Source organism: Heteronotia binoei, chromosome 10, assembly GCF_032191835.1.
Source record: "Heteronotia binoei isolate CCM8104 ecotype False Entrance Well chromosome 10, APGP_CSIRO_Hbin_v1, whole genome shotgun sequence".
NCBI classification, from domain to species: Eukaryota; Metazoa; Chordata; class Lepidosauria; order Squamata; family Gekkonidae; genus Heteronotia; species Heteronotia binoei.
This window is the reverse complement of record NC_083232.1, coordinates 751,077-762,713: the sequence shown is the minus strand read 5'-3', so window position 1 is coordinate 762,713 and position 11,637 is coordinate 751,077. Positions and strand designations below refer to the sequence as shown.

Here is an 11,637-nt window from a genome sequence, read left to right as displayed (position 1 = left end):
AGTCAGAATCTGCTGACCAAAATTTGCGTTTCCCCCTCCCCCCCCCGGCAGCTATACCCCAGTGGACCCCCCCCCCACCTGTCCCAGATGTCAGAAGTCGGGGTGGTCAGCGAGGCTAGCTGGCCATCTGGTTCCCTTTATCCTCCTTGAAAGGGGGAGAATCGGATTAGTTCCCTGACAGAAAAAGATGCAGGGCATCCTTCCTGTGACTTTATTAGAAAAGCATGTTAGAGAACAAGACCGGATTTTTTTAAAAAAACCCATAGCAGTCTCTCTCAGGAAGTCTTTTTCATTCCTTGTGGTTTAATGTAGTGCCTCCCATGAAGATAGATTCACGTGGGTCGCCGTGTTGATCTGAAGCAGCAGAACAAAGTCCAGGTCCCGTGGCACCTTTGAGAGCAACAAAGTGCACACGGAAGCCTCCTATACCTAATAAAACTTTGTGGGCCGTAAAGGTGCTGTTGGGCTTGAACTTTGTTCTGCTGCTTTAGATCAACACAGCTACCTCATCAGAGGCTCCTTAGTAAGCTCAAGAGCCATGGAGTAAAAGGACAGGTCCCCTTGTGGATCAAAAACTGGCTAATTATTAGGAAGCAGAGAGTGAGTATAAATGGGCAGTCTTCGCAGTGGAGGACGGTAAGCAGTGAGGTGCCGCAGGGCTCGGTACTGGGTCCCATGCTCTTTAACTTGTTCATAAATGATTTGGAGTTGGGAGTGAGCAGTGAAGTGGCCAAGTTTGCAGATGACACTAAATTGTTCAGGGTGGTGAGAACCAGAGAGGATTGTGAGGCACTCCAAAGGGATCTGTTGAGGCTGGGTGAGTGGGCATCAACGTGATAGATGAGGTTCAATGTGGCCAAGTGCAAAGTAATGCACATTGGGGCCAAGAATCCCAGTTACAAATACAAGTTGATGGGTTGTGATCTGGCAGAGACTGACCAAGAGAGAGATCTTGGGGTCATGGTAGATAACTCACTGAAAATGTCAAGACAGTGTGCGATTGCAATAAAAAAGGCCAACACCATGCTGGGAATTATTAGGAAAGGAATTCAAAACAAATCAGCCAGTATCATAATGCCCCTGTATAAATCAATGGTGCGGTCTGATTTGGAATACTGTATACAATTCTGTTCACCGCACCTCAAAAAAAGATATTATAGCACTGGGAAAAGTGCAGAAAAGGGCAACTAGAATGATTAAAGGTTGGGACACTTTCCCTGTGAAGAAAGGTTAAACGCTTGGGGCTCTTTAGCTAGGAGAAACGTCGACTGCGGGGTGACATGATAGAGGTTTAGAAGATTATGCATGGGATGGAGAAAGTAGAGAAAGAAGTACTTTTCTCCCTTTCTCAGAATACAAGAACTTGTGGGCATTCAATTAAATTGCTGAGCAGTCAGGTTAAAATGGATAAAAGGAAGTATTTCTTCACTCAAAGGGTGATGTGGAATTCACTGCTACAGGATGTGGTGGCGGCTACAAGCATAGCCAGCTTCAATAGGGGATTGGATAAAAATATGGAGCAGAGGTCCATCAGTGGCTATTAGCCACAGTATATGTATATATATGTGTGTACGCACACACATGCACTTATTGGCCACTGTGTGACTCAGAGTGTTGGACTGGAGGGGCCACTGGCCTGATCCAACGTGGCTTCTCTTATGTTCTTATGTGACACAAAGTGTTGGACTGGATGGGCCATTGGCCTGATCCAGCATGGCTTCTCTTATGTTCTTATGTGACACAGAGTGTTGGACTGGAGGGGCCATTGGCCTGATCCAACAGGGCTTCTCTTATGTTCTTATGTGACACAGAGTGTTGGACTGGAGGGGCCATTGGCCTGATTCAACAGGGCTTCTCTTATGTGACACAGAGTGTTGGACTGAAGGGGCCACTGGCCTGATCCAACATGGCTTCTCTTATGTTCTTATGTGACACAGAGTGTTGGACTGGATAGGCCATTAGCCTGATCCAACATGGCTTCTCTTATGTACCCAACTTAAACCTTTTTCTGGCTCTCTGGCCCCCACACCCTCATCCCTCCTTTTATGTGGAAATGTCCACTCAGTTTGCCTGTCAGTTGGGTACTAAATAACATTGACATTTTCTTCGTTATTAGAACATGGCTTGTGTGGCCTTGGTGTTGGCACCTGCCAATATTGTCTGTGCTTCCTGTTCTGAGTGTGGCGTGGAAACGTCACAGACTGCGCTCATTCCATTTAATGGCACTTTAAGTCCATGGCCATACTTTTCCCTTCCCCTCTGCTGTGCACATTTCTGCTGCCTGGGAATCCACTTCGTTCATCTGAGGGGGCTGAAGCCCAGCAGCCAAGCAGTGGAGCCAGAGAGATTTTTAGAGGGATCCCCAGCTGAAAAGCTGAACTGCAAAAATGTTGGTGAGAATCCCTCCAAAACAGCCAATGATGCAAAAACTGTCTGAAATGACCTATGAAGAATTCATCTGACACAAAATCACACATTGCCTCTACAAGGCTGGATCCAGCGAAGACTCTCTCACCTTGCTTACGCTACATCGTCTGAAGGCAAATTACAGGGGGGAGGGAGGAGCTGGGTGAGAGAGCTGCTTGCTGCAAATCTGGTTACAAATCATTCTGGAACCAGATGCAGAAGGTGGCAGGAGAGGTCAGGGGTTCTAGCCTTTCTCTCAGATAGCCAGGGCTTTTTTTTCTAGCAGGAACTCCTTTGCCTGTTAGGCCACACATCCCTGATGTAGCCAATCCTCCAAGAGCTTACAGTAGGCCCTATAATAAAAGCCCTGCAGATAACCAGTGTGGTAACACAGGAGAAACAACAACCTATGGAGGAAGAAACAGGCTGAAGTGTTAAGAAAATTAACTGTCATCACTAAAGGCCACTGACCGAGAGAGAGATCTTGGGGTCATGGTAGATAACTCACTGAAAATGTCATGACAGTGTGCATTTGCAATAAAAAAGGCCAACGCCATGCTGGGAATTATTAATTTTGGAAGGGGTGTTGAAAGACCTGAGTCAGATTGAGGTGACAAAAGAGGAGGTCCTACAACTGATAGACAAATTAAAAACTAATAAGTCACCAGGTCCGGATGGCATACATCCGAGAGTTCTGAAAGAACTCAAAGTTGAACTTGTGGATCTTCTAACAAAAATCTGTAATCTTTCATTGAAATCTGCCTCCATTCCTGAGGACTGGAAGTAGCAAATGTCACCCCCATCTTTAAAAAGGGTTCCAGAGGAGATCCGGGAAATTACAGGCCAGTCAGTCTGACTTCAATACCGGGAAAGTTGGTAGAAACCATTATCAAGGACAGAATGAGTAGGCACATTGATGAACACGGGTTATTGAGGAAGACTCAGCATGGGTTCTGCAAGGGAAGATCTTGCCTCACTAACCTGTTACATTTCTTTGAGGGGGTGAACAAACATGTGGACAAAGGAGACCCGATAGATGTTGTTTACCTTGACTTCCAGAAAGCTTTTGATAAAGTTCCTCATCAAAGGCTCCTTAGAAAGCTTGAGAGTCATGGAGTAAAAGGACAGGTCCTCTTGTGGATCAAAAACTGGCTGAGTAATAGGAAGCAGAGAGTGAGTATAAATGGGCCGTCTTCGCAGTGGAGGACGGTAAGCAGTGGGGTGCCGCAGGGCTAGGTACTGGGTCCCATGCTCTTTAACTTGTTCATAAATGATTTAGAGTTGGGAGTGAGCAGTGAAGTGGCCAAGTTTGCGGATGACACTAAATTGTTCAGGGTGGTGAGAACCAGAGAGGATTGTGAGGAACTCCAAAGGGATCTGTTGAGGCTGGGTGAGTGGGCGTCAACGTGGCAGATGAGGTTCAATGTGGCCAAGTGCAAAGTAACGCACATTGGGGCCAAGAATCCCAGCTACAAATACAAGTTGATGGGGTGTGAACTGGCAGAGACTGACCATGAGAGAGATCTTGGGGTCGTGGTAGATAACTCACTGAAAATGTCAAGTCAGTGTGCGTTTGCAATAAAAAAGGCCAACGCCATGCTGGGAATTATTAGGAAGGGAATTGAAAACAAATCAGCCAGTATCATAATGCCCCTGTATAAATCGATGGTGCGGTCTCATTTGGAGTACTGTGTGCAGTTCTGGTTGCCGCACCTCAAAAAGGATATTATAGCATTGGAGAAAGTCTAAAAGGGCAACTAGAATGATTAAAGGGCTGGAGCACTTTCCCTATGAAGAAAGGTTGAAATGCTTGGGGCTCTTTAGCTTGGAGAAACGTCGACTGCAGGGTGACATGATAGAGGTTTACAAGATAATGCATGGGATGGAGATAGTAGAGAAAGAAGTACTTTTCTCCCTTTCTCATAATACAAGAACTCGTGGGCATTCGATGAAATTGCTGAGCAGACAGGTTAAAACAGATAAAAGAAAGTACTTCTTCACCCAAATGGTGATTAACATGTGGAATTCACTGCCACAGGAGGTGGTGGTGGCCACAAGTATAGCCACCTTCAAGAGGGGGTTAGATAAAAATATGGAGCAGAGGTCCATCAGTGGCTATTAGCTACAGTGTGTATATGTGTGTGTGTGTATATATATATATAATTTTTTTTTGCCACTGTGTGACACAGAGTGTTGGACTGGATGGGCCATTGTCCTGATCTAACATGGCTTCTCTTATGTTCTTATATACCACACAGTCGCAAAGACTGGCCTAAATCTAGGGGAAAAAACCGTCCACTAGTTACTACAAACCTCTCCGGAACCCAAACCAAAAGTGCTGCTATGCACATTACTGGCTGTTGCACTGCCCCCTGGTGCATTTCATTCAGAAGCGGACTAAAGGAAAACCTTCCCACAGCAGCCGTTTCCGAGGCAACTTTTTCCCTGGGCTGCAAGACTGATTTCGGAGGGGGGGGGGGAGGCCACAGTGCTCCTGGCCAGGTGCAATCTCTCCAGGCATCACTAAGGAGGGAGCAAGCAGAGGGGAGGCCCCCACAGGGAGCCCATTCATGGGGAGCAGGCCGGCCGGGAGAGGCGGTGTCTCCACGGGAGCCCTTCCAAGCCATTCACTGAGGAGATCTACATGGAAGTGAATGGACTCTCTGGACCTTAGTGGAATGCTCCTGCTACTCAGATCAAAGGTCTGCTCCATTTGTATTCTGCCATTGTAGCATCTTACCTTCTCAACCCCTGCCTACCAGATAATTCTACTTCACTGTCGTTGGTTCTGAAATCTGCGCCATGTTGCATTCCGGGCCGCTGCCTACCAGCTCTGTACGGCTCTGCTCAGCTCTGTAGGGCTCTGCTCCCTGTGCTGGATGCCTCCTCTGATGAAGTGGGCTCAAAAGAGCACACGAAAGCGCCGTTCTCAGTAAAAACGGGTCGGTCTGAAAGGCGCCTCTTGCCCCCCGCTTTGTTCAGCGGCTCCAGAGCAGCGCGGCTGCCCGCTCGGATCTATCTGTGGAATGACGTTTTACATTCATTTGCTTATGAATTCGCGAGTATCCGCAGCGGGGCTCCACGCTTCTCCGAGGGCGCGAGACGAGGCCGCGTCCAGGGACTTCTTCGGCGGAGGCGGCGAATCCCGGAAACAGTCGGGTTTTCTCCTGGTCGACCCCTGGAGGTTGGCAACCCGGCCAGCCTGCGCGCCGGAACCCACCAGAGGAGGAGCCCCGCCTCTTGATGCCGCCTCTTCCGGCTCTTGGAACGCCCGGAAGCGGAAGAGCCCTCATCCGGAAGCGCCGCTCTGGCCTTTGAAAACCCACTTCCTGTCTTCCTCCCGCCTCCTGCGGCGCCGCGCCCAATCGGAAGAGGAGGGGCCTGAGTGGCGGGTGCGGTGGCCAACCAGAGAGGCGCAGTGGCTCTTCCCCTCCGGAAGTCGTCCTGGGCGCGGAAGGAGGCCTGAAGGGAGCGAGAGGCCCTCGGGGCTCCACAGCAGCCGCTTCTTTCTTCCCGGGCCTGGGATGGCCTCCTTCGCCCGGCTGAGGGCCTTGGGGGCCCCCCTGCGCTTGGGTAGGTGGCCTGGCCGGGGAGGGGAGGGGCCCGCCTGCCTCCGCCGCAGCTGCAGGGAGCTCCGAGGAAGCGCCTGCCTGGCCCGGCCCGGGGAAGGGGAGCTCTCTGCTGCTGCGGAGCAACAGGGAAGGGAAGGGCCGGGCCATGCCTGTGTGGGGCGCTGTGGGCAGTGCTGCTTGCCGCCCCCCGGTCTCCACAAGGGCGCTGGCGGGGGTCACAGCAGCCCTCCCAGGGGGAAAGGACGGTGGGCCTGGAGGTGGTGGAGGGGGAGGGCAAGGAGCATTTTCTCTCTCTCTCGAGGGCATCCAATGAAGCTGGTGGGCAGGAGGGTCAGGACGGACAAAAATAGAAACTGCTCTTCCCGGAGAGTGACTGGAGCGTGGGCGTTGTTGCCAGAGGGTGTAATGACGGCCAGAGGAAGGAACAGCTTTGGAAGGGGTTTAGATAGCCTCATGGCGGATAAGCCTATCCAGACCTACTAGCCTTGGTGGCTGCAGGGAACCTCCACATTCAGAGGCATCTGAAGACAACAGCAGGGGAAGGACTCGGCCGTTATGCCCTCTTGTTGGCCCTGCAGAGGAACTGGTCGAGTGGCACTGAGTGAGATGGGATGCTGGACTAGAGGCGCTTCCCTGGCCCGATCCTGCCGCGCTCTCCTGATGTCCCTCTTTCCCTCCCACAGGTTCTTCTGCTGCCCTTCTTCAGCCTCCAGTGTTGGCTTCAGCAAGACCGGCAAGCGCCTCCATGGCCACCCTCAACCAAATGCACCGCTTGGGTCGCCACAAGTTGCCCCCTCCGAAGCCTGGCCTCTTGGATGGATGCCCGCAGCTGAAGGCGGTGGTGCTCAAGACGCTGATCCGCAAGCCCAAGAAGCCCAACTCAGCCAACCGGAAGTGTGTCCGCGTCCGCCTTAGCACAGGCAAGGAGGCCATTGCCTTCGTCCCTGGCGAGGGCCACAATCTCCAGGAACATAACATTGTCATGGTGGAGGGGGGTCGCACCCAGGACCTGCCTGGCGTCAAGCTCAAGGTGGTACGTGGCAAGTATGACTGTGCCCATGTTGGCAAGAAGAAGTGAGCTCGCGAGAGGGCCTCTTGACTGAGCCCTGCCCTCCCGTCACCACGTCTGACTGTGGCTTCCCGTTTTTTTTGGAATGGCGTTATATCTGCTGGGGTGAAGACAGTTGAGTCAGAATAAAGCAGCACCAAGGCTTGGGTTTCTCGTCTGGCACAGACTCGAGTGTGTTTCAGCCTCCATCTGTCCAGCCTGTCTCTGACCTGTGTCAGTCTCAGCTGCATGCAGTTTCTGTAGTTTCTCTGCCATAAAACCTCAGTTTTGCTCAATTGACTTTTCCTTTTTGACCAGCCTTTTTTAGGGTGATGGGTACAGCTCAGGGGGAAGGGGTGCTGCTTTCCAGTCTCAGGCAGAAAGAGTTGGTCCCCTCCCCCTGCAGCATGCAGAGCAGGTACTTCTTCCTTCCCTCTCCAAAACATGTCAGAAACAGCTGCGCTCGAGTGTTGCTGTGGCACTCCCTGCTTTCTCTCCCAAGGCCCTTGTGTGCTGCAAGATTTTAGTTTTCAAAAAACACTAATAGAGAAACCAGTCCTTCTTGGCACTTTTCCTCCATCTTACGAGTTATATAGTCAAACGAACAGAACCATCCTGAACCACGCTTGCTCTGCAGCAGCTGGCTGCCAGGTGAGAATGGCAGCACTTGTCTGTCTCCTAAGGCCATGAGTTCTGCAGTGGCCAGCTGGCAGTCGGTGGGTTTGCAGTGTGGAGTCCAGCATCCATCTCGGGCAGGGGGCGGAGGGGGGCAGGCCACAGGAATTCCATTCCCTGCCTCAACACCCCCCCCCCCCATCCTTGAAGAAACCAATGTCTGTCAGCAGATCTGGACTCCTGATAGTGGGTAAGGGGTGGTCCTGGATTGGAGTGACCATCCTTCCACTCTGGGGGCTGTCAGTCCAGTCCTAGAACACACCTGCTCCTCCAGGGGGCTACCAGTCCTGTCCCTGAGCACAGATTCTAGCGCCAGGGACCAGTGTTCCCTCTAAGCTGAGTTATGTGAGCTAGCCAGCCATGGCAAGTGAGTGCAAGTGCCGTGCTAGGCTCAGCCGTGGGCAGGGTCTGCATATGCAGCCCTGGGGAAAGGGCCCCGCCACATACCCTCTTGAGGCACATGATGGTATCATCCAAATTGCAGTCACCTGTCCTGGGCTGTGGTGCTCACTGGTTGCTGGCCACCCATCCACAGCAACACCTGCAGCTGCTTCTCCCGGCTCTGATTCTGCGAACAACCCAGTTAAAGGGTCCCAGGGCCAGCTGGCTCACCACGTGACACCCCCCTCCCCCCGCCGACACACCCTGTCCTCTACCAAGAGTGGGAAACGGGCAAAAGACGGAGCATTCCCTCCTCTCCCGAGATCTCCTGGGATCTTTCTCAGCGGCATGTCAGGGGCCACGGAGCTGCACTGCATGGCTCGTGCTGCCTGTGAACAAGCTCAGTGCTGAGCTGGAGTGCAGGAGATGCTGTCGCAGCACCAACCTCCAGTGAGGGGAGTGGGGGAGCAGGGTTGGGAGCCTTGGCCTTGTGCAGTTGCCCCTTTGGGTTCAAGGGAGGGCTACCCACAAGGGCTCCAAAATGTGTGAGGTCAGCCGCAGACTATGGACTTTGCTCTCCTTGGGGGTCAGTGCCAAGGGCCCCTCTGTGCTTTCCCCACCACCAAAGTGCTTTGCTGCCTGCTGGGAGGCAGAGTCCCAGGCTGGGTGTCCTAGCTACTGAGTTGTGAGACATTCTGGCTTTTTGTCGGGCGGGTGGGGGCTCAACTGGGTGCTGGGGAGGGAACTTGGCTGCCCCATGGAGGGAGGGGATTGGCAGGGCATCCTGAGTTCCTACAAGCCGAAAGGGCGTGGCTGCGGGGGCTGGCCTGTCAGTTGAGGCTGGAGGACACAAAGGAAAATGGGGGGGAGCAAATCTCCCCTGCTCAGCTGGGTTGTGGGTCCCTGCTGGCACCAGGAATGCAAACCCAGCCTCCAGAGCAGGGAGCTTCTGTCTTAGGATGGTCCTTCTGTCTTAGCCCGCTCCTGCCCGGGGTCTCCAACAAAGCTGTCTGCCTGACATTGCTCAGGGAGGCCAAGCCCGTTTCCCCGAGTAGACAAGGTGGGAGTTCATTTCATCTGGCAAGGCCTGCGGTGCAGAACTAGACACAGCTTGTGTGCCCTGCCTGGGTTTCCTCAGGAGTTTGTTCAACTTGGGTTGACCCACTCTGCAAGGAAAGACCACCTGTGGCTGTGCAGAAACAGAAACACAGGCCTGGAAGGGACCCCCAAGGTCATGTAGTCCACCCCCTGCACAATGCAGGAAATTCACAACTACCTGCCCCCTCCATTCCTCTATGCTCAGAGGACGGGAGGAAGCGTCTTCCACTGAGGAACCTCTCTCACTGCCAGGAAGCTCTTCCTAATGTTGAGTCATAAACTCTAATTTCAAACCATTGATCCTGGTCCAACTTTCCGGGGCCACAGAAAACAATTCCACCCCATCCTTTCTATGGCAGCCCTTCATGCCCTTGAAGAGGGTGATCATGTCACCTCTCAGCCGCCTCCTCTCCAGGCTAAACATGCCCAGCTCCTTCAACCTTTCCTCATAGGACTTGGTCTCCGGACCCCTCACCATCTTCGTCGCGCTCCTCTGGACCCCTTCCAGCTTGTCTATATCCTTCTTAAAATGTGGTGCCCAAAACTGAACACAAGACTCCAGGTGAGGCCTAACAAGAGCAAAGTGATAAATAACACTGTGTGAACTGGACACTATGGTTGAGGCAGCCCAAAACTGCATTTGCCTTTTTCGCTACTAGATCACACTGCTGACTCATGTTCAGTGCACAGCCTAGTAAGACCCCTAGATCCTTCTTGCAAGCATTACTGCCAAACCTCCCCGTCCTACAATTATGCATTTAAGAACATGTTGGATCAGGCCAAGGGCCCATCCAGTCCAACACTGTGTCACATAAGAACATAAGAGAAGCCATGTTGGATCAGGCCAAAGGCCCATCCAGTCCAACACTCTGTGTCACATAAGAGAAGCCATGTTGGATCAGGCCAATGGCCCATCCAGTCCAACACTCTTGGTCACAGTGGCCAAAAAAAAAAAACCCTAAGTGCCATCAGGAGGTTCACAAGTGGGTCTAGAAGCCCTTCCACTTTGCCCCCCCCCCCAAGCACCAAGAATACAGAGCATCACTGCCACAGACAGTTCCAATAATATACTGTGGCTAATAGCCACTGATGGACCTCTGCTCCATATTTTTATCCAATCCCCTCTTGAAGCAGTCTATGCTTATAGCTGCCACCACCTCCTGTGGCAGTGAATTCCACATGTTAATCACCCTTTGGGTGAAGAAATACTTCCTTTTATCCGTTCTAACCTGACTGCTCAGCAATTTCATCGAATGCCCACAAGTTCTTGTATTGTGAGAAAGGGAGAAAAGCACTTCTTTCTCTACTTTCCCCATCCCATACATAATCTTGTAAACCTCTATCATGTCACCCCGCAGTTGATGTTTCTCCAAGCTAAAGAGCTCCAAGCGTTTTAACCTTTCTTCATAGGGAAAGTGTTCCAAACCTTTAATTGTTCTAGTTGCCCTTTTCTGGACTTTTTCCAGTGCTATAATATCCTTTTTGAGGTGCGGTGACCAGAATTGTACACAGTATTCCAAATGAGACCGCACCATCGATTTATACAGGGGCATTATGATACTGGCTGATTTGTTTTCAATTCCCTTCCTAATAATTCCCAGCATGGCGTTGGCCTTTTTTAATTGCAATCGCACACTGTCTTGACATTTTCAGTGAGTTATCTACCACGACCCCAAGATCTCTCTCTTGGTCAGTCTCTGCCAGTTCACACCCCATCAACTTGTATTTGTAGCTGGGATTCTTGGCCCCAATGTGCATTACTTTGCACTTGGCCACATTGAACCTCATCTGCCACGTTGGCGCCCACTCACCCAGCCTCAACAGATCCCTTTGGAGTGCCTCACAATCCTCTCTGGTTCTCACCACCCTGAACAATTGAGTGTCATCTGCAAACTTGGCCACTTCACTGCTTACTCCCAACTCCAAATCATTCTCTCTCGGCTTGACTTCGTGAACGAAGATTTAAGAAGGGTGCAGTAGTCCACGTCTGCTGCAGGCTCGCTGGTGGCTGACAAGACCAATGTGGGACAGGCAGGTCCGGCCACAGTGGCTGCAGGGAAAAGTCTGATTTGGGGTTGGTGCTGTAGCAGTGCGATTCTTCCTCAATCTCCTTTTGTCCTCAAGACCAGCTATGCGTGCTTTCTCAAAGGAAGAGACAGCCTGGTGGATGCTTTGCGATCTGAGGCTAGGTCAGACCACTGGTGATGGTTGATGCGACAGGTGCCAAGGGATTTCTTCAAGGAGTCCTTGTACCTCTTCTTTGGTGCCCCTCTATTTCGATGGCTGGTGGAAAGTTCGTCATATAGAGCAATATTGGGAAGGCGGTGGTTTTCCATCCTAGAAATATGCCCTGCCCAAATCATTAATGAACAAGTTAAAGAGCATAGGACACAGTACTGAGCCCTGCGGCACCCCACTACTTACCGTCCTCCACTGCGAAGACTGCCCATTTATACT

General features: G+C 51.7%; 1 protein-coding gene across 1 annotated transcript; it reads left to right on the top strand.

The window, feature by feature from the left end:
- The first annotated feature begins 5,432 nt into the window (after positions 1-5,432).
- Positions 5,433-7,322, top strand: MRPS12 (mitochondrial ribosomal protein S12). The gene is made up of 2 exons (XM_060248218.1): positions 5,433-5,979; positions 6,662-7,322. Exons 1-2 carry the CDS (start codon positions 5,433-5,435, stop codon positions 7,054-7,056), a joined length of 942 nt encoding a protein of 313 aa, XP_060104201.1. The 3' UTR covers positions 7,057-7,322.
- The last annotated feature ends 4,315 nt before the right edge of the window (positions 7,323-11,637 follow it).

Coding starts and splice junctions, on each gene's coding strand:
- MRPS12 (XM_060248218.1), top strand. CDS start 5,433: ATGACGTTTTACATTCATTTGCTTATGAATTCGCGAGTATCCGCAGCG. Junction 5,980..6,661: donor GGGGGCCCCCCTGCGCTTGG/GTAGGTGGCCTG, acceptor TCCCTCCCACAG/GTTCTTCTGCTGCCCTTCTT.